A 21,392-nucleotide genomic window follows, 5' to 3' on the forward strand; every position below is an offset into this window, starting at 1 on the left:
GCCCCTCGAGCGGGCCCTCTGTGACAACAGCCGCGCTGCGGACACCCGCGCCGCCACCCGCAGCGGCGCTAACGCCCCGGCCGCCATTTTGGGCGAGGCCACCAACGGCACGGCGGGGCGCGGGCCCGAGCCAAGATGGCTGCCGGCCAACGCGCCGCCCGGCCAGCGCCCGCCCCGCGCCGCGCCGCGCCTCGTCCCGCCTCGCCCCGCCTCGGATGCGGCCGGGCGCGCCCCGGCAGTGGTTCTCCTCATGCCGGAAGCGGCGGGGTTCCGGGCCGGCCGGGCGGCGATGGCAGCGGGCCGGCAGCGGCGGCGGGGCTCGGCGGGCGCCTCCGCCTCCCGGTGCGGCGGCGCGGGCTGAGGGGAGCGGGCCGCCTGCCGCCGCCCTCCCGCTCCCTCCTTCTCCGCTGGAGGAAGGTGAGGGGCGGCCGGGAGGGTGAGGGCACGGGAGGAGCCCGGGGCGGGGGGCTCGGGGAGCTGCAGGTAGAAGCAGCGTCTCCAGAGGGAAATGAGCAGCGGGGAAAAAAAAACGCCTCACAACTTAAGCTGTGAGGTAAACGTGAACTCTGGAGCTTAGGAATCCATTGGGGAAAAACTTACCCAAATAGCTCCTTAGGTGTTTCTGTGTTGTTTAACTAAAAGCATTAACTCGGTGTATTACAAAGCTAACATTACTGATAAGTTATATGTAAGTATAAGGTAAACAACAAGTATGCACCAAACTAACGGTTTTCTGTGGCGTTTCACTGCATGTCTGACTGTGTTAGCCACCTGAACCGTAGCAGTGTGAGGGCCAGAACAACTTCCCCAGTGCCACCCTGGTCAGATTCTGCCGGGTCAGGACTGAGGGTGTCCTTCAGATGTGAAAAACCAGAAAGTCTGTGGAGATTGGTGCCTAGGAAGATTAATTTAGCCCTGGGAAGGGGGATCTAAAAAGATGTAATGGCTTTGGTGTCAATGGTGTCTAACTCTCATGTAATTCTGTTAATAGTCACTGTTCAGTATGCATAAAACATCTCTTAAACAAGCACGCTCGCTATCTAGTATATTTAGAAATACCAGTTAGCTCGTGATATATTTGGTTTAGAACAGTTCTCCAACAATTGACTTTGATCCTCTCAAAAAATCTTAGGGAAGGCTCTGTTGGTCCGCAGTCTGATTAACTGTGCCTGGTAGAACTCCGGGCAGCTGCAGTGGAGTGGGGGCTCCCCCTGCCCTGCCCAAGGGCTATCTTGAGGGAAAGCAACAACTTTGCTATTAGTGAAGGTGCTTTACCTAGTGTGTTTGTGGCTGGTTTAAAGAAGGCTTCAAGTCACTTAGACCCGTACAGCCAGCCAGAGATTTTAAAGCAGCTAAAAGTTGAGCACAGTGGTGTGTGTGGAGCCTCAGTTACTGTGCTTTTTTTTTTTTGGGGGGGGGGGGGGGCAGACAGTTGATGGGTGTCTGGTTTGTTCTGCAATGAGTCGGTTACGAATACCCCCGTTACTAATACCCACGTTCACCTCCTTTCCTCCAGAAGGCATAGTGCAACTGTTTACACAGGTAGAGCAGAAATACAGTTAATTACGGGTAACATCCTATAGCACATATCCTCATGTGCACAAATGGGACAGGTACACAGCTTTAGTACATACCTTCTCATGTGTAAAATTGAAACTTTTTTTTATAGGGTTCCTATATGGGCACTCAGCTAAAGCTTAATTAAACTGGACGTTGGTGCACTGCAAACAAGTAGTGATGCTCATGTTACTAACTGGCTGGCAGCATGTTTGTTTTAGACACGAAAGAGCTGTACAGAAATTCTGAATTTATGGAAAGTCTCATATAGTCTCACTGTGTGGCTAGAATCACTGGTAGCAGATTGGATGAATAACTTAGCCAATTCACAACTTCTGTTTTGTTAACTCAATACTTGACTTCAGCCTGGCAGAACTTAATAGCTAGCAGGCCCTACACTAGCCAGAGCTATTGATGGAGCAATGTATACAGCTACCATGAGCCTGTTTCTGATGTAGAACTACATGATTTTTCCTCTGATGTAGAGCGAACTCAGGTATTTAGAAATGTGTGCATGCTGGTTTTTTTACTGGTGTGTTAGGAAAGTTATAAAAAAGTTACCTTATGAAAATCAAGTGCCACCTGTGTCCCCCTTCTCCAAACTCTACTGAATGTGTACTTCTTGTTTTGTTACAGGTGCAGAGCATGGAGAATGATGAACTTCCGCCAGAGGATGGGATGGATTGGTGTGGGGTTGTACTTGCTAGCAAGTGCTGCAGCTTTTTATTATGTCTTTGAAATCAATGAGACTTACAACAAACTAGCACTGGAGCACATTCAGCAACATCCCAAGGAACCACAGGAAGGAACCACATGGACGCACTCCTTAAAAGTACGACTGCTATCCTTGCCTTTTTGGCTGTGGACTATAATCTTTTTAATACCATATTTACAGATGTTCTTGTTCCTCTATTCCTGTACAAGAGCTGACCCCAAAACTGTTGGCTATTGCATCATTCCTATCTGCTTGGCTGTTATTTGCAATCGTCATCAAACATTTGTGAAGGCCTCTAATCAGATCAGTAGATTACAGCTGATTGACACTTAACTCAATTTCTAGTTTCCGTAGCTGTTTTGAAGCAATTGCATATGCCTGATCTAATCACGAGACTGAAGTTCTGAGTGAAGGCTGGAAAGAGCCTTTTCTTTGAAACTGTTAAGCAATGAACGGTGACTGTTTTCTATTTAAAAAAAAAAAATTACGGAAGTTTTTTAAAGTATGGGTCTGTCCAAGTGACTTGAGTGGGAGAGCCCTGTGTGACACTTGATGGAAATATTCCTCATTTTGCCTTAATGATGCAAAATTGCTACACTCCATCTGAAGCGTTCTGTGGGGAAATAAGTTTCTGGTCCATAACTTTACTCCTGTGCAAAAAAAAATAATAATGACTTTCTTTGTTTTCCCTTGGAGTAAAATCAATGAAAAGATGCTTCTTTTGTGATAAATGTAAAAGGACAAAAAATCAGACTTGATTATAAAAGTTGCACTTAGCACAATTCTTTGCTTTTTCTTTTAAGTAATCCATATCTACATCAGTGCTGGTTTTTAAGGAATTTTTTTAAAATAAATTTAGGAAATACAGGAAGCAAAGAATAAAGTATGTGCAAATCTTTAAAGAGAAAAAGGTACTTTTTGTCTGTGGTATCATACTTTTTTTTTTTCCCGGTGACCAGAATACCACGCTGTAGCAGGTAGGCAGTGAGGAGTGGCGCAGGCCTGGGGGCTGGTGCTTTACGCTTTTTCCCTACGATGTCAAAAGCAGCTTGTGCTGGCATTGGGCTGCAGTACGCACAAAATGTTGTTTTTAAGCGTTGCCTTCTCCTACCTGTAGGAATCTCCTTTGATAAAATTCGAAGCGATTGGAATTTACTGCCATTCTGATTTCACTCCAGACATGTAAAAACATGTTCTGCGAGCGCTGGTGTATTAAGAACACTTCAAATTTGTGAAAGTTAACTGATACTAGGTTGGGGGGACGCTCCAAGACTGTTGTAAGACAGATACTATGTTTCTTCCAGAAATTTGAGTAAGATACATTCTTCTTCCTGCAGTGAATGCAGTTTTTCCTCAGTCATGCTGAAATTCCACTGACATTTCTTACCCTGGTTTCAGCCCCCGTTTTCCAGTGCTATTGCGGTATAGCATTTAATTCTAACTACTGGATTGTGTATTTGGAATAATGTCAAATCTGTTCTTTCTTTTCTCCTTTTTGTTTCATAGTATAACTAAGCTTTTGAGCCATTGTGGAAGTAACCTGAATGTGAAAACAGTGCAAAATACGGACTTGGCAAGTAGCAGGCCCTAAACATTATGAGCTAAACTTCTCAGTTATCATTTTGATTGTACATGATTGTCAGTACCTAATCATCACAGATGCTGATCCACTTCTGACTGCTGTAAGGGAATCCTGGAGCCTGTCAGCTTTCTCCAGCTTTGGAAAGAGCGCTATTTTCAGTGTTGCTATGTTCAGGCATGGTAGTTACAACACCTTAAACTTTGTTTGCATTTGGAGATATTTCCAGGCTGTGGTTTCAAATGCCAGCATTGGTGCTAGGACCCGAAAACACAATGTAGCCTTTACAAGAAGGTTTTAAGTTCTAAGTGCAATATGAAAAGGAGGAAGCTGCCATCCTAATATGCTGGAGTAAGAATAAAGTATCAACTCTGACTTCTAGTATCTTTTGGAGCCAGAGCTTTTAAGTTGTGTTGTTTCTTAACTCTAAAAATCATCATCTTATTTATCTATAAAATAAAAACTTTTCAATGTTTATAAACAGAAGTCTGTCAATGCAGATATATATGAATGGCATTTTCTTGTGTACGTTTGCTGTTAGAAAGCAGTGCTGGCAGTCAGCTGCTGTAGCTTATTGTTCTCCTGTCCTTCCCTCTGTGTCTGTTTGATCACTTTTGTTGTCTTTTTATTCTCTGAGTCCTAATTACTTGGCTCTCGACTGAATTTTTGGGGATAGGTGGATGAAACTGAATCCCTTCACCATTTCTCTACCTCAGTGTAACAGGGAGATGTCTGTCCGGACTTTTTAAATTTTTTTTAACTTGCTGTAGTTTTTTAACTGAGAAGTTGCTATGGCGTGTCTAGTTATTAAAAGAAGAACATCATAAGAGGAAGCATTGAAAATAGAAGATGATAGGGAGAACTGTCTGAGCTATTTCTGAGCTATTGTTGTGCAACCCTATGGCCTTTAGCAAATTCATCAGCACATCTGATGCGATGAGCCAAGGCGGGATGTGGAGCACGTGCTGGGCGCAGCAGTGGCTTACGGAACGGTGGCTCGTGTTCGCAGACTTTTCCATCAGAAGCCAGGCGTTAGATTAAAGCTGTCTAAAAGTGTGAGCTTTACACCAACTACAGAAAGATGCACGAACTAGCCAGTGCTGTGTATATAAGGAGTTGAGCTTGAGGTGGGAAGCAGCAATGGAAAGAAATTATTTAGGCAGTGTGTGGGAATACTAGATGATAGGGCTAGAGGAGGAAGGCATTTTTACCAGCATTTTTGGCACCAGTGGGACATAATAAACAGGTGAAGCATCACCAAGAGAGTAAACAAAGAAAAAATAATGATTAAATTGCTTTTTACTTGTAAAACAGGTAGTGAAATTACCATGAAGATTTTTAGATAGTGTCAAGGCTAATTCTCAGTTGTGGATCATTGCTTGCAACACAAATTAACGTAATGGCTAAGCTTTTGGGCTAATTGAGCTTGGTTTTACAACATTTTTAGAAGACTACAGTACTTCTCAATTAGTTCTTGATTGCAAATGACAAACAATAACATCCATTTCTACAGCAACGGAATTAGTAAAAGATGTGACTAGCTCACACAAGAACTTGCTCATACCAGTCTTCTGCAAGTGGACAGAGAAGATGAATTGCTACAACTGCTGCTTAGAGGTGGAAAAGCTATTTTTACTCATACTCTTTTAACTTAAAATTATTTAGCTCAGACTCGAACAGCTTTCTAAAGCAGAAGCTGTGAAAATAGAGGCAGTGATGAAGTTCTGAGAAAAAGAATTAACCTTTACCAGCTTAGCAGTCATTTGGAGCTTTTTTTTTCCCTGCCAAGAAAGTGAGTAGCTGTAACAAGGTTTATTAACATTTATCTCTGTGTCACTTACCCTGTGGCTTTTTTTTTTTTGTCTGTGTCACAAGATCAAGCTTTGTCAGACTGCTCGAGCGTTACTCCTGGGCAGTCTACAGCATCAGTTTCATTAACTGCTCTACCTCCGCCTAATGGTACCTCCCCACCTCAGGAGAATCTCTGCCTCGTTTTGAAGTACTGCCGAGCCAGTTCTTCGCCTCTGGTGGGAGAGCAGGTCCAATGAAGAGCCAAAGTTAAGGCTGCAGCCCTTCGAACATGGCCAGAAGTAAGCTGCAATAAAACGTGATTCTGCTGAAGCATGTTTCTTCTGGCAGCAAAGTACAGCTGCAAGCTTTTTGGTTTAGCTAAAAATATGAGGATTAAGTTACCCTTGGAACAAAACTCCAGCTTGTGCAGGATACTTGCTATTAACTGCCCTTTAATTTTCTCTTGCCTTGTCCATTGTTGTTTTAAAAGGGTGCTCTCTGGTGGTTTAGTGGTTCAACTTGTTTATTATTGTAGTAGTTAAATATATATTTTATATACCAGTCCTGGATGATAAGCTCGTTTCAACACGACTTAATGAACGAAAGCAGCCTGGTAACCATCAGTTAATTTGCAAGAGCCAACTCATCTCTGGCTCTCCTTCAAGCCAGCCCTGCAGTATAGGCCTGTTCTGGAAAGAAAGAACGTGCTGCAGCCACAAAAAGGCACTTCTGCTCGAATCTGTCCTCCGTAAGTAGCCTGGTAAATTTTGGCTAGTCGGTAGGCCCCAAACAATTGCTCAGCTTTTTATGCTGCTAGGTGCTAGCACAGTTACCACACATTACGATGCACGATCGTCGTGTGCTAACCAACAGATTACTGTCTACTTCAGAAAGAATCTGATTTCTGGAGTAGCGTGCGTGTAAGCTAACTTTTAAGGCAGAAGGAGTGGGAGCTACACTGGGGATGCAATGGGGGATAACATTCAAGTCCTTGTGGTGAAAGTAATAGGAGGGAATGTCTGTGCTGGGAACCAGGGAAGGTCTTGCCCCTGGCATGGTTATCAGGCATGATGGCACTACCACCGATCCGTCAGTGCCTAATAAGTATCACACTTAGAGATTTTAAGCTTTTTTCTTTAAACACACAGTATTTACTCTGTAGACTAAACTGAGGCTAAATTCAAGCTTCATCTGTTTGAACCAGCAAATTCAGTTTTCCAAAGCTGTAACAGACTGTCATACACTGAAATCCCGGTCTATGTGAAGCAGGCTTGCTTTTGACAAGTAAAAAAGCCACACCAAAGCTTTCTGCACCTAGTTACCTCGGAGCAGCTCTCAGAAAAGTAAGTTCCCTGCTCCAGGGTTATGGCACTTACCAGAGGCAAGCCTCTAGCTTAGAATTACCCAAGTTCCAGCGAAGCTTCAGTACCCTCTTTGTTCTTTAAGAGTTTTGTGGCCACAGTAAGGACTACAAATGATTTTTTAAAGGCTGTTCTTGACCCAGTGCTCATCAATCTCTTGTGGAGCTCAGGTGCAGCATTTTATTACACGACTGTGCTGTCAGAGAAAAGCAGTTATCTTGTTACTGGTGCATTAGCTATGTTTGTTTCCACAGTAGGAGAGGTAGGGTTTGTTGCTTTACACCAGTGGTTTTCAGCCTGTGATTTGCCAGTGGGCTATCCATACGCAGAGCACAAATTTACGTCTGACGTTGTGTTGCTTTATAGTGATTCCACAGCTCACACTGTTGTTGTAGGGGTTAGGACTGCAGCCTGGAGAAGAAGGTGAAACGCTGCTCTCGGTTTTGCAGCAGGCTTCCGAAGCTGCAGCAGTTAGAGCACATACAAGATGTCATGAGCACTGATCACATGAAGGAGCCCTTCTGATATGTTTATCAGTCAGGCTTTTTGTACAAAATGTTGCCTTAGCCATTTTGATAAGGCACTTCCTTCAATGCTAGTATGTTCACTGGACTTCTTTATCGGCTTCTTGCACTGTTTCAGATAAATGCAGGCAAGTTTGTGCTTGTAAAAATTCATCCTTGATTTCATAGAATTCATTAAGGTTGGAAAAGACCTCCACGATCATCTGATCCAACTGTCCCCCAACCACCAATCACCCGCTAAACCATGTCCCTAAGCACCTGGTCCAACCTTTCCTTGAACACCCCCAGAGATGGTGACGCCACCACTTCCCTGGGTGACCCATTCTGCTGCCTGCCTGCTCTTTCTGAGAAGAAAGGATGCCATTGGCCTTCTTGGCCACCTGGGCACACTGCCGGCTCGTGTGCAGGCGAGCATCAATGAGCACCCCCAGATCCTTTTCCTCTGAGCAGCTTTCCAGCCAATCTGCCCCAAGCCTGTAGCGCTGCATGGGGTTGTTGTGGCCCAAGTGCAGGACCTGGCACTTGGCCGTGTTGAACCTCATCCCACTGACCTCTGCCCATCGACCCAACCTGTCCAGGTCCCTCTGCAGGGCCTTCCTACCCTCCGGCAGATTGACACTGCCCCCCAACTTGGTGTCATCTGCAAACTTACTGAGGGTGCCCTCAATTCCCTCATCCAAATCATCAATAAGGGTATTAAAGAGGATGGGCCCCAACACTGACCCCTGGGGAATGTGGTCGCCAGCTGGATTTCACTCCGTTCACCACCACTCTGGGCCCGGCTGTCCAGCCAGTTTTTAAGCCAGCAAAGTGTTTACCTCCAAGCCATGGGCTGCCAGCTTCTCTGGGAGACTGTGTCAAAGGCCTTGCTGAAGTCTAGGTACTAGCCTAGTGTCTGAATTTATTCAGATACTTTGTCTTTTGTACTCTAAAAGATTTGCTCAGTTTCTGCAGCACTCAGATACTATGCCAGCAGAACACGTGAGAACGAAAAAACACTTTTCACGCTATTGCATCAGTCAGCGAACTGCTGCTAGGGAGAGCTCGGGCTCCCCAGTCGGGTGTTGGGGCTGGGCATCACGAGCGTTACGCCTGTTCACAGCATGCATCGCACAGAAACGGGGAGCTGCCGTGTGGGAAGCAGCGACACGTCTCCCCACGCAGGAAGCAGCCGCGCCCTTGATGGCGCTCCACAGGCCGCTGTCCTGTCAGAAGCGCAGGTTACCGCAGCAGGGCCGAGTTACCGTGATGCGTACAGCCGAGAACTGTTACATGTAACGTACTTGTGTTACTGGACTATTTCTGCTATTTCTCCTCTCTGCAATAAGCCATGCCAGCCTCTGTAAAAGCCCACTGTGTTTCCCTTCGTTCCTGTTCTGCTCAGAGATCAGCTTTTATAAAGCACCTCACAGATTCTTTTTTTTTTTTTTCCTTTTATTGTCATTTCGAGGCGACGCCGAGCTCCGCAGGGGCAGCACGCAGTGCCTATAACCCTGCGGGCCGGGAGGGAGCCCCCACAGCCTGACGGGGCCGCACCGCCGGGGCCCCGCCGGCCGCCTCACTCAGGGCCGCTGCACCCTCGTCCTCTTCGGCGGGGGGTCCTCGGGCACGCTGTTTCCCTCCACGCTGTTCTCCTCCTCCTCTTCGTCCTCCTCCTCCTCCTCCTCGTCGTCCTCCTCGGCGCCGCCTGCCGGGAGCCGCGCGCAGGGCGGGTGAGGGCCCTGCCGGTGCCGGTGCCGGTGCCCGCCGCTCCCCGCCCCGCCCCCCCCGCGCCTCACCGCCGCTTCCCGCCTCCGGCCGCTCGAGCGGCGCCAGCAGCTGCGCGAGGCGCTCCTGCAGCTCGCCCAGCCCCAGGCGCAGCGCGCGCAGCCGCCCGCCCGGCCCCTCCTCCGCCGCCGGGCACCGCACGCGCACCGAGCGCGCCTCCCCGCCGCCGCTCCGCAGCTCGGCCACCAGCTCCATCGCGCCGCCGAGGCGCTGACGGGCGGCCCCGCCGGCCAATCCGCGCCGCCGACGCGCCCCGCGCCCCGCCCACCCGCGTCGCGCGCGCTCACCGCCGCTTTCCCGCCGCCTCGCCCTCGCTCCCTCCTCCCGCGCGCGGGTCACGTGGTTCCGCGCCCCCCGCCCCGCCCCGCCCCGCCCCGCCGCGCCCCGCCCCCCCGCGCGCGCGCTTCCCGCCTCGGGCTCGCGGCCCCGCGATGGCGGCGGCGGCGGAGGGCGGCGGGAGCGGGGCGGGCGCCGGGGCCGGGGCGGCGGCGGAGGAGCCCGTGGTGTCCCTGGCGGAGGTGCTGGCCGAGAACGAGGAGCTGGAGAAGGAGGCGCGGGCCGTGCTGGGCGGCAGCGACCACGAGCGGTGCAGCTACGCCCAGGTGGGGCCGGCCCCGCGCGCCCCATAACACCCCCTCATAACGCCCCCTCGTAGCGCCCCGACCCCCTCGTAGCGCTCTGCCCCGTAGCCCCTCACCCCCCCGTAACACCCCAGCCTCCCCAATAACACCCACATAATGCCCCGACCCCCCTAACACTCTGCCCCCATAACGTCCTAGCCCCCCACAACCCCCCAGTCTCATAACACCCCCTTAGCCCCACACCCCTCCATAACACTGCCCCACAGCACCCCGATCCCCCATAGCACCCCCACCCCTCATAACACTCTATCCTCCCCCATAGCGCCCTGTCCCGTGACACCCCGACCCCCTCGTAACACCCCCATAATGCCCTGACCCCCCCATAACATCCCGACCCTCCATAACACCCAAACCCATCCATAATATCCCAGAACACCCATAATACCCCAAAACTTCCGTAACACCCTAACATCCCCATAACAACCTGAACCCCTGTAACACCCCAAACCTCTCCCCACAACACCCCGACCCTCCTCCGTAACACCTCAGTCCCCCCCATGACACCCCAAAACCCCCCATAACACCCCCAGAGAAGCTGTGGGTGCCCCATCCCTGGAGGTGCTCAAGGCCAGGCTGGATGGGGCTGTGGGCAGCCTGGTGGTGGGAGGTGTCCCTGCCCGTGGCAGGGGCTCAGAACTGGGTGGTCTGTGAGGTCCCTTCAAATTCTGTGATTCATAACACCCCGGCCCCACACCCCCCATAGCCCCCCGGCCCCTCAGCCCCTCTCTCTCCCCGCTGTGTCCCGGCAGGGCGCGGTGAAGCGACAAGCGCTGTACGCCTGCAGCACCTGCACGCCGCCCGGGGCGGAGCCGGCCGGCATCTGCCTGGCGTGCAGCTACGAGTGCCACGGCTCGCACCGCCTCTTCGAGCTCTACACCAAGAGGTATGGGGCGGGGGGAGCCCTCTGACGCCCCTTACGGCCTGGCCCCAGGGGAAAGGGGGTGCTCCAGGGTGGCCCGGGAGGAGGTTGGGGCTCGTCTCAGCAGGCCGGGCCTTTGGGAGTGCTGTGGGGGGGGTGGCAAGGCTGCACGGCTCTTCAGCTGGCCCTCCTGCTTGGGCGGGCTGTGAGAGTGCTCTTACGGCAAACAGCTGCTGGGGGTTGTTATGTGCACAAAAGATAAGGTGGTGTCGCCAGATCAGACCTCTGAAACGCTCTGTTCTCCTTCCCAGGAACTTCCGCTGTGACTGTGGAAACAGCAAGTTCAAGAATTTGCAGTGCAAGTTGCTCCCGGTGAGTCGAGGCCTTGGTTTCCTGCATGCAGAATTAAAGTCACTCGGAAGTCTCAGAAGGCCGGTGGCTTGCCGCAGCAAGTGCTGGCTCATGCAGTGCTGCTGTTTTTCCCAGCGAGTTAAATGAGGTGGGAATATTGCAGCAGGAGGTGAAACAGTTGAGGAACCAGAGGGCTGAACCCCGCTGTGTGAACAGAGGAGTGGAGCTGTTGGTGCTCATCGTCCCTGACTGCAGCTGCTCTGTGTCCGTGGCCAGCGTAGTGCCAGAAACGTGTGGTGCCTGTGGTAATGAGTCCCAACAGCTTTAAGCTGGCTTCAAAGGACTTTTTAGGGTGCAGCGTTCACAGTTGTTTTATGGAATCTTAACACTGTGCTGCCACCAAAAGGATGGTTCCCTTCCCTTCTTTGTAGCGTAAATTCTATGGGTTGTCACCCAATGGGCAGTTTTTTCACTCTGTTAAGCCCCCTGTGCTCTCATCCTCGCTGGGCGGTTTGCACTCGTTAAGCAGTTGGTAATCTTTTTGCGAAGCAGCAGGAGAAAGACGCATACCCTGCCTGCAGGGCAGTTTCCAGGGTAATAACACTTAAAAGTAGGAACAGCAGGTGGTTTTGTGTGTGCCCATTTCGGCCTGGTGGAGCCAGGACAGATCCAGAAGCTAGTAAGGCGAGGACCGTAGTCAGGTGATCTGTGCAGAGATGCCTGTGACAACTTTGCGGTGTTTCTGTTTGTCATTGGAGTGATCAACGTGGGTCTGTGGTTGTTCCTCCCTCGGGTCAGTGCAGAACCATTCGTACGTTTCGGCATCCAGCTGTTCATCTGCTGACCTCGTGGGCGCAGGGCGCTCACGTCGTCTGTTCCTCCCTTCTCTGCACGGTGGTACAGAGCGTTTCGCAGGAACATCGTAAACGGCCACAGCCGTTTCTGCACGTGGCCTGAGGCTGCAACTACCAACAGTTCTGAAGTCCCCTGGCTGCACTGTACTAACTGCTTTTAGGAATGGGATTACCTGTGATTGGGGTTCAGTGAGCTTGTTTTGTAATTCGGATCATCCTTTCGCATAGAGGGAGGCTTGTATGACAAGAAATTAGTGTAAACTCAGTGGTAGGATTAAACAAAGTTGGGTTTGGATCGTAGTGTGGGTATTTTAAAAAAAAGTTCAAGGGAAAGGTACATGGGAAATCTACAGCCAGTGCTGCAGTGGCAGCAGGCACGCATGATTGGTGATCAAAACTCTGAAAATAACAGTTTTAGATGAGCAGTAGCTCAAGAACACCACAGATTTTAACACATTTGTTACAAATACAGAATGTGTTTTTCCTCTTCCCTTTGGAACTTCAGTATTCCTTGTATGCCCTACCTTCTGCTCGCTGGATGGTGTAGGTGTTTCTGGGTAATATCTTTGTGTTTAGATCTCTGGGCTGATGTGCATAATGATTGCTTTGGGGAAGTAAAGTAGAACAGGAATTGTTTTTTTTTTCCAGATTTCCATTTTTTCTGTCTTGTTTTTTCACTGCATTGTATATTGAAACAATTTTTTCCTTTCCTTCTAGGAAAAAGGCAAGGTGAATTCAGGAAATAAGTACAATGACAACTTCTATGGCTTATACTGTACTTGTAAAAGACCATATCCTGATCCTGATGATGAGGTAAGAAATGCAAAATCTAGTAGTAACCGTATGTGGACGGTATTTATGCAGAACGTGCAAAGGGTGGTCCTTGAGCTGCGTTTCAGGGAAGATCTCACTTTAAGAATCTTCTGTTCCCTATCAGTTTTTGATGTGATGTGCTGTATGAAGTAATTAATTTCTCATGTTTTGTTAAATAGTAGCAGTTATTCATGCCTTAAAGACAGACAAAGAAGACAAACCATTGCTAGGAAAAAATGCTGCCACAGTCATCTCTGTTCTTTCTCAAGTTACACAATTGCCTTAGAAGATGTGTTTCTCCTTGTCTTGAGAAATGCTATGAGTGGCTATAAATGCTGTAACTGATTTGTAACAAATCAGGTTTTACTATACTGTGTTACAGACAGTTCAGTCAGGCTTCTGGCATGCCTGTGTAAACCTGGTGATGTCGTGCATTTCGCTATCTTTCTTTTGCTTAGCTGCCTGGTTTTGCATTTCTGTCCACAGGAAGAAAGATACCAATACCGTGTTACCTTCTGCTAGCTCTTTTGTGTGAGAGTGTCTTGCTCTACTGGGAAAACTAGTCCTGTAATAATAACTGGGAATTTCCATAGCCTTGATAGTATGATGAATTACATGTGCCGTTGAACTTCAGGAAAGCAGCAACTGCTTATTACTGGCAGCTCACTGTGGGTGGGCAAGGAGGGAAATGCAGTTCACTTGAGCAGGCTTCGCATAATACTACAGTTTGAGCCCTGTGAAAGATTCTGCAGGTTGACAGCAATGCTAATAACATGACCATTCATCTAGATTCCAGATGAAATGATCCAGTGCATAGTTTGTGAAGACTGGTTCCATGGAAGGGTAAGGAAACTATAAGTAGCAGAATTGCCATTTGCATAGAAATAAAATAGCATCAGGTAAGTTTGTATGGTAATCTTTACTTGGGAAGTTGTGCTGTAGTTCTCAAAAGATGATAATGTATGTTCTGGGGTATTTTTTTTTTCATTTAATGCAGGGGAATATTAAATCTTTAATCTTGAACTGCTGCTCCATCCAGTCAAAAAAAAAAATAATAATTAGGAAGCGTTCCACCTTTTTCAAGGCTCCTTCTGCAGAACAAGGAGACTCTTGTTAGAGAAGTTATTATTTTAATTGGAAAATTCTAATCATTCAAATCAGTGAGAAAAAGATTCTTGCTGAGACACATCATTATCAACTGTCTGAATGGTTCTTCATTCAGAAGAATGCTTTTTAAACTGTAGCTACTTTAAATAGCAAGGAACAAACTACGCTGTTGGTTCCTGATTACAAACTTCAGGGAAGTCTTTTAAAAGCAGCTGAAGCACTTTGGTGAGTGTCCTACTTAATGCATGAGCATTAAGGGTTCAGCCTCTTGTGCCTTCAAGGGCATGAGTGAAATTCCATCGTGAATTGTTAGAAAGCAAAGTGTTTGAAGTTGTAGGATCAAAGAAGAAAAAAGGATGATTGGCTTCAATTATAGGTTCTGTAGATACACTATGGGATTCTTTTTTATAAATGTATATATTAAGAATATTATGCTGCGTACTGTGAACTTTGTAAGAAAGTTTTCTCAAAGTAGGTAAGTGCTTTTAATTGCCTAAATATCTCTCACTGGTTTGTAGAGGTTTGGGGCCTAATTCTTCTCAATCCCAGTATGTGAATGATATGAAGGCTTAACGATCTTTTATATTTAAGGAAGTCATTTACGTGTCTAAAGTGTGTGGTAGTATCTTACTAGGCTACGTTTAGGACTATGTTTAGAAGAATAATGTTTCGAAATGAGATAAAGATAGAACTGAGGTTTCTGGATGTATACAAGGACTAAAAGGCTGTAAACAAGGTGTGTAAGTGAAGACAGATTTTTTTTTTCCCCTGGCATTTGGTCAACTCTTTCCAGTCTGTTACGCTGATATTTGTTGCAGAAAGGTAGCAGGACTAGATGCTTGTGTTGAAAATACGGTGGCAGCTGATATTTTACTTCATCTAAAGCTGGAGTTGAATCTGCTAATTTGCAGTGAACGTTTAACTGCTGTGTCCTTGTTTCCTTTTGACAGCATCTTGGTGCAATTCCCCCTGAGAGCGGAGACTTCCACGAAATGGTATGCCAGGCCTGCATGAATCACTGCCATTTCCTATGGGCCTATGCTCCGCAATTAGCAGGTAAAGAAAATTAACTCAGCTGAGACCATGTTTCATTAGTATGTTTCTCATAGTTGGCTGATTAATGACATTATGCTGTTCAAGTGGTTGGAGAAATGCTACTCATTATATTGGACAATCACCTGCGGCAGTGGAACAGGCAGGGCTGCAGTAACTGTTCTGTTTAAAAAAAAAAAAAGGCATTTCAGATTTCTAAATCTTAATTCCATAGTGCTTACTGATTTATTTAATCAAAGATGTGCTAGCACCTAGATTGATACGGATTTAATACTTGTCTCAAGGAACTTCATCTCTAAGTTGAATCAAAGAACTGAAGAGGTATCTTAAGGGAAGCAGTAAGGAAAACAGCTGAGTCTAAGAGGCTCTGAGCAGAAAAGAGCCAGTGGTAGAGTGCCCTGAAAGGAATGTGTAAAACCTTGATCTGAATGGAGCTGGGGCTCTGCTCGGGACGCGTGTCTCTGCGGTCACACCAGGCGTCTCGGTGTGTGCTCTCTAACTAGCTATGTCACAGCAAACAGATATGACTTGGCATCAGAACATACACTCCTTTTATGTAAGGAAGTGGTTAGTATAGTTAATCTGTCACGGAGTTTGTTTTACTGAGATGCATCACTTGCCTCTTGAGTCACCCCAGACTACTGGGAGATAAAAACACTTGTGTGTGCCTAGGACTGATAGACGTGACTACTGCTAATTTTACTTGGTAGGATTTATTTCACATTTCAGGTATTCTGACTAAAATGAGTATCATCAGCAAAAGGTTTTATGGGTAAAAGCAGAGCTGCTGAAGAAGGATTCAGCTGAAATTATGTAACTGTAAATTCTGCTTATTAAGAACATACGCAGCAGAGGGTCTGAACGCTTGAGGAAGTGATGTGCTTGGTACGCTGTATTGTTACTAATGCACAGTTCTTTAGATAAAGAGCTATTTATTTTTTTTCTCTTGTAAAACCATATATAAAGCTGAAGATGTCTGTAAATGTTTAGAAAAGTGGGGTTTCTTTGTTTTGCTTTTTTTTTTTTAAACTTGTATCTGGAGAAAATGAAGGACTCCAACAAAAAGTCAACAAAAAGTGCATGCCAGCTGCTGAACCTATAACAGGAACAAGGAGTGTCAAGAAGCACAAGCTTATTAGTAGAGAACTATCTGAAATTGTGATGCCATTTTCCCTCTCCTAGGTTTTAGATTTTGGGAAGCAGAGTGTTTTAGAATGAGTATGAGAGGCGAAGAAGAGTGTGGTGAAAGAGGAAGTGGTTCTTTTCATACATAGGTCTGTGTGTTTGGACAGCTGTAGAATATATCCAGGACCCTGCAGTGTGTGAGGTAATCCAGGTGTTCTTAATGCTGCACTGTAAAGCAGAAGGAATGTTTGTAGTACCCTGTACTTGCTGGCACGGTGTTTTCACTTGTGTGTGCATCTTCTAGTTCCTGCATTGACCAAAGCGAACTCTCTTGAAGATGAAGGGATTGTCCTGAATGTTGAGGAAAGCGAAGAACAGAAGAAAGAAATAAAAAAAGAGAGTGGAGTAGAACACCAAGAAGTAAAGGAGGAGAAGCAAACAGAACAGTTCAATGAACCATCCACTAGCTCTGGGTCTACTTGTGTGGAGGTAAAACGCTGCCTTTTTGTCTTATACGTCTTCGTACTAGTGGTACATGAAGCAAAACCCACCTCTTCCTGTAGAGGTTCAGTGGGGGGGTAAATGCTTTCCATCTGTGTTCCTCCTCAGTTGCTGACACTTTAAATGTGGTCTCAGTGGAGCACAGCACAGGCTACGGAACGTGCCTGTAGAAGTAGGTGGGATGGGGTGTAACAGCTGCTTGCAGCTGGGGTACCCACACCCCAGCCGCTTGGCCTTTACGCAGAGGTGCCATTGTTCTACTACAGTGCTGTTAGGCATTGTAACTGCGTTTCTAAAACAATAGTTTATTATACATCCAGTGGAAACTGCTAAACCACATCAGAATCCTTATGCGAATGGAACAGTAATATAGGTTGTTTAATGAAATTGTATCTGAGACAAAAGAAAAATCTTGTATAAGGAAATGACGTGCTGGAAAGAACTGTGTCTATTCGAAGCTGTAGAGCACTGAACACTGTCGTTTTAATTCAGATAGTTACCAAGAGTGAAGAACCAGTCTGCAAGCTGAAAGAACTCCAGAGCAAGCAATTTTTAAAAAAAGATACTGCCACCTTTTGGCCATCAAACTGGAGAAGCAAATTATGCACTTGTGCAGATTGTTTGGTATGTATTCCCTCTTCATTGTAAACGCTGAAGTGGGGGAGGCAGGGAGGAGCTCCCAAAGAATCTTGGAAGAGAAGCCTGTAGATAAAAATTGTGTGAAAACGTTCTTACTTTGCATATAAACACCTAAAAATATCCCTCCACCTGACGTAAAGAAGCACACTGGATCGTCTGGAATTAGTGCAGCATGAAGGGGCTTCTAAACATATGTATTTTCTTTGCTGTTTAAAGCCAGTCTTGTTTTGGAAGTTGTCATGGGGGAATGGCTGAAATGCTTGATAGAAAACTTAATTATTTTTATTGTTGTTATTTGTGATACTGAATGCAAAGAAGGAATGGGGGAGAACATCTGTATCTGAGAAGTTTTGTAACTTAAAAGTAAATTTTGCATTGTTTTCCAGAAAATGTATTCAGAACTTGAAGTCCAGTTCCTGACAGATGAATATGACACCGTCTTGGCTTATGAAAACAAAGGTACCAGTGACCAAGAAACAGACAGGAGAGATCCTTTAATGGACACCCTGAACAGCATGAACAGAGTTCAGCAAGTAGAACTCATCTGTGGTAAATATAAAAGTATTCATTTTCAGAATCTGCCTTAGCGTTTTAAGTGAACAGCTGACCATGAGTGGTTACTATCAGGTCTTGCAGTTTACTTCAAAAATAATTTGAAATCAGTGTGTAGAAGACTGACAGGTTGCAAACCTCGGTCAGTATTACTATGGAGAAGTTTGTCCTCTCTGGACTTTACCTAGATGGTGTGGGAACTTTTCTCCTATTTAACATCGTAGGTATGGTATTGATGGTAATTTCTTCTGACTTAAATAATTAAACACTAACTTACACTGGCTTAAATTTTATACCTTTTTCTGTTGTTTTGGCTGTCTCCTGTTTTCTGGGGGGAGTGCCGGTCGATGTGAAGCTGGGGTGAAGGCTGTTTCTTGGCACCTGTTCTGCAGAGCACACTGAACTTCAGTACATTTCTCATGAAGGTTAGCTGGACAGATGCTCAGACCCCAGAGGCTAGTCTGATAAATTATTAGGCATCTCTTGTTTTCCCAAACTTGTTTTGCTTTTCACTTCTTTATTTTTTTAAAATCCAGTTCAAACCTAGATTTCTCTCAGGTAAATCTAACTAATGACAAGAGGAAGTGCAGCAGGTTGTCTTCTTGAGCCAATGTTAAACTAAAGCTCGATTTATTTTTTTGTGTGTTTACCCTTGCCTTTGCTTCCCCATTCAGAATACAACGACTTAAAGACGGAACTGACTGACTATCTCAGGAGATTTGCAGATGAGGGAACGGTAAGCGGGAACTTGCAGAATTTGCACAATTTGCCAGAAGGTGTTCTAAAATACTGTTGAAGGGTATTGGGTATTACAACACTGTTGTATTTTTTCTGTCTCTTGAAGTTGTTGTAGAAATGAGACATTCCTGATTCAATTGGAATTTAAAAATTGTATTTCTTTAATGGCAGTGCTGAGAAAAAAAACAGGAACCTTACAGAAATCTGTCTATAAAGTGCTGAGAGCTGTTTTCAAATTTCAATGAAACTTTTGTTGTTCTAGGAAAAGTATGCAGGAATAAAGCTCTTAATCTTTGTTCTTAGATAAAATTCAATCTTTAAGGACTAAATATTGGCAGTGTTGTTGGTTGTTTTCCGTGAGGAGTTGCTTGCCATTATTAATCAACACAAGCATTTTATTTGCTCAGTATTAAGCCCCAGCTTTACTGAACCGCCATTCTAAGATGCATTGTTGTGTCTGAAGCGAGTGTCAAATCTTGCTTTGTGTTAATTATTCTGATCATCAAAGCAAGTAGCCAGACCCATTAAAAATACAAGGAGCTTTGCTCTCTGTGCTTGTTTTAGCGCTGGGTAGCTTGTTTCACTCTCTGTATTTTCCTATAATGGAATTTGGGCATTAATCGTTTCCTTGGGGTAAGACAGGAAAGCTGGTTTGCTAGCTCTATCACAGAGACTTCAGAATACTTTTAAATGCTTTGTGCATTACATATGGAATACATTTAAGAAAAAAAAAGAGGCTGCTTAATTGGGTTATTGTACCACAACTTCAGTTTCCTATTGTTTGCAATAGGTTGTTAAAAGAGAAGACATTCAGCACTTCTTTGAAGAATTCCAGTCACGGAAAAGACGACGGACTAACAGGATGCAGTACTACTGTAGTTAGAGGGAGAAGTTCTGAGGCTGAAAGGACAACTGGGAAAACAATATTCACTGACAAACAGAAGAGGCATTTTTAGTACTGGGCTTCGCCTAAAAATCCAGCTATTCAAGAAACTGCCTCCACCTTCTTCATTTTGTCTCATTTCCTTTATTTGTAGCGCATAAACTGTGTTCTGAACAGGTACACTGCTTTTATATGGATTTCAGTATCAGTCTGTGTTTGTATTTCTTTGAAAGTCCTCCCCCTCATCTCAAGGGGGAGGACTGCTTGTTGACAGAACTTCGTGCCACTGTTCGTTCCCTTTTTCCTTTGACCTGTTTTACTTTTAGTGCTTATAGCTCTCCTCTGTCCTAAAACACGGGTGTGGGGCACGCTCTGCGTTCTGCAAGCCGGGAGGGCGTTGCTTTCCTGCTCTGAATGGCTCTGTGTCATCTCTTCTGGTTGGGGTGACTGGCAGTTGCTCCCTGCACAAAGTAAGTTTGTTTATTTCTGCAGGGAGGCATGGGTCCTTAAAAAGTAAAGCAGGCATGAGGTAGTGATGATGGCTGTTGGTTTTAATCCTGTTGGGTGAAACTGCATTCTCAAAGTCGGTTCTTATGTGAACTCAGTAGCACTGTGCTTCTGCGCAGCAGCTCTGCTGGGGAGGTACGCCCTGAGCAGGTGGAAAGTGAGAAATCAGAGGTTGGACTTGATGCAGCAACATGTTGTATCCATTTTTGTAACTTCAAAAACTTTGTTTCTAATATTGTACAGTGATGTTTTACATGCAAAAATTTGTCACATGAACGTTATCTGCTTGTTAGACTATAAACAATATCTAGGAAGAGGTACTAAATTACAAATTAAGCATCGAGGGGTTTGTAAGAGGACTTCTAATGTGCTTTCATTTTAAAAACTGGCCTACTTCAAATTGTTCTACTTCATAAATGTTCCTGCAAACACTGCAGCAGCCTGGCATTTTGTACAGTACAAAATGGATGATCTTTTTATAATCACTGTGATAATCAAGGAACAGGAGGTTTCACTGACTTTTAAGAAGCTACAGTTAACTGCAATTAAATCTTGATTTTTCATAAGTTATTTTGAGCCTAATGTAGGTTTTTTTTTTGTTTTCTTTACTCGCAAAGCCCAAACCCTGCTTTAAGAAAGCTATAATTTTTAACTCTTGCTTTCTGTAATTGGAGGATGTGTTTGCCATGGGGTACTATTCTGCTTATTCATTAACTATTCATGTTAATGAGACTTTTTAGAAGAAAATCACACGTTTATCATTCCCCCTTTTGTTTTTGACTACTTCATTTACAGAAGCTTTTTCTAGCATAAAGGCTCGGTCAATTGGTTTGTTCCATGCAAAATGACTAGTTGCTTTTAAACTTAACTCTGGGTATTGTATGTGCTTTTTTGTAGCAGTTGTTACAGGACTTGTAACTGCATATCTAACTAAGAAATAAAGAACTGTTCAATCATTCAGTCTGCATCGTCTGGTTTCTGAAATGCTGCTCTGGCGTTCTATTTTTATCCGCAATCCAGCCCAACAGAACTAGGGCGATGACTACACGGTCGCCATCTGGCCGAGATACCTGTGGGAGGCTGAGACAGGGGCTGAGCCAAACCAAACCCGGTATTCTTAGATCTTTGCTTCCAGCTCTCACCCACTTCATTGTGCAGGGCTGGCATCTTGTGTGCGGGTACACGTTTCAGCAGGAGAAAAAGCAGAAGGGATCGGGGCTCCTGGTTGGCGGCTCTTGACATTTAATTCATTAAACTGGTGGAGGTAGAAGGTGGCCAGAGACAAGCGCTGTCCTCAGTTCCAGCTCTAAGCTCAAATCACCCTGAACTGAAACCCTCGGTTTTCACTGTTTTGCTGTTCTCTTCCTAGCGTATATATGAGAAAACCACCCCCACCACACACAGAGCACCTACCACAGTGTAGCACAACTACCTACAGCAACACCCACTTACACCACAGTCAGTGTACCCGAGAA

At 45.9% G+C, this 21,392-nt stretch overlaps 3 protein-coding genes across 3 annotated transcripts; 2 read left to right on the forward strand and 1 right to left on the reverse strand.

The window, feature by feature from the left end:
- Window positions 1-166: 166 nt before the first annotated feature.
- LYSET (lysosomal enzyme trafficking factor) lies at window positions 167-3,182 on the forward strand. The gene is made up of 2 exons (XM_083839836.1): window positions 167-417; window positions 2,194-3,182. The coding sequence occupies exon 2, from the start codon at window positions 2,210-2,212 to the stop codon at window positions 2,603-2,605; it is 396 nt and encodes a 131-aa protein (XP_083695962.1). The 5' UTR covers window positions 167-417; window positions 2,194-2,209; the 3' UTR covers window positions 2,606-3,182.
- Window positions 2,270-9,525, reverse strand: GON7 (GON7 subunit of KEOPS complex). The gene is made up of 2 exons (XM_083839837.1): window positions 9,306-9,525; window positions 2,270-9,214 (listed from the first exon to the last, which is right to left on the reverse strand). Exons 1-2 carry the CDS (start codon window positions 9,487-9,489, stop codon window positions 9,090-9,092), a joined length of 309 nt encoding a protein of 102 aa, XP_083695963.1. The 5' UTR covers window positions 9,490-9,525; the 3' UTR covers window positions 2,270-9,089.
- A 151-nt stretch (window positions 9,526-9,676) lies between these two features.
- UBR7 (ubiquitin protein ligase E3 component n-recognin 7) lies at window positions 9,677-20,877 on the forward strand. The gene is made up of 11 exons (XM_083839832.1): window positions 9,677-9,896; window positions 10,685-10,818; window positions 11,106-11,166; window positions 12,717-12,812; window positions 13,602-13,655; window positions 14,870-14,975; window positions 16,402-16,586; window positions 17,091-17,222; window positions 17,624-17,786; window positions 18,464-18,525; window positions 19,318-20,877. The coding sequence occupies exons 1-11, from the start codon at window positions 9,726-9,728 to the stop codon at window positions 19,408-19,410; spliced, it is 1,257 nt and encodes a 418-aa protein (XP_083695958.1). The 5' UTR covers window positions 9,677-9,725; the 3' UTR covers window positions 19,411-20,877.
- Window positions 20,878-21,392: the final 515 nt, after the last annotated feature.

This window comes from Anser anser (genome assembly GCF_964211835.1).
Source record: "Anser anser genome assembly, chromosome: 5".
Lineage (NCBI taxonomy): Eukaryota > Metazoa > Chordata > Aves > Anseriformes > Anatidae > Anser > Anser anser.

Coding starts and splice junctions, on each gene's coding strand:
- GON7 (XM_083839837.1), bottom strand. CDS start 9,489: ATGGAGCTGGTGGCCGAGCTGCGGAGCGGCGGCGGGGAGGCGCGCTCG. Junction 9,215..9,305: donor GCCGGAGGCGGGAAGCGGCG/GTGAGGCGCGGG, acceptor GGCTCCCGGCAG/GCGGCGCCGAGGAGGACGAC.
- UBR7 (XM_083839832.1), top strand. CDS start 9,726: ATGGCGGCGGCGGCGGAGGGCGGCGGGAGCGGGGCGGGCGCCGGGGCC. Junction 17,787..18,463: donor GCAAGTAGAACTCATCTGTG/GTAAATATAAAA, acceptor TTCCCCATTCAG/AATACAACGACTTAAAGACG. Junction 18,526..19,317: donor GATTTGCAGATGAGGGAACG/GTAAGCGGGAAC, acceptor TGTTTGCAATAG/GTTGTTAAAAGAGAAGACAT.
- LYSET (XM_083839836.1), top strand. CDS start 2,210: ATGATGAACTTCCGCCAGAGGATGGGATGGATTGGTGTGGGGTTGTAC.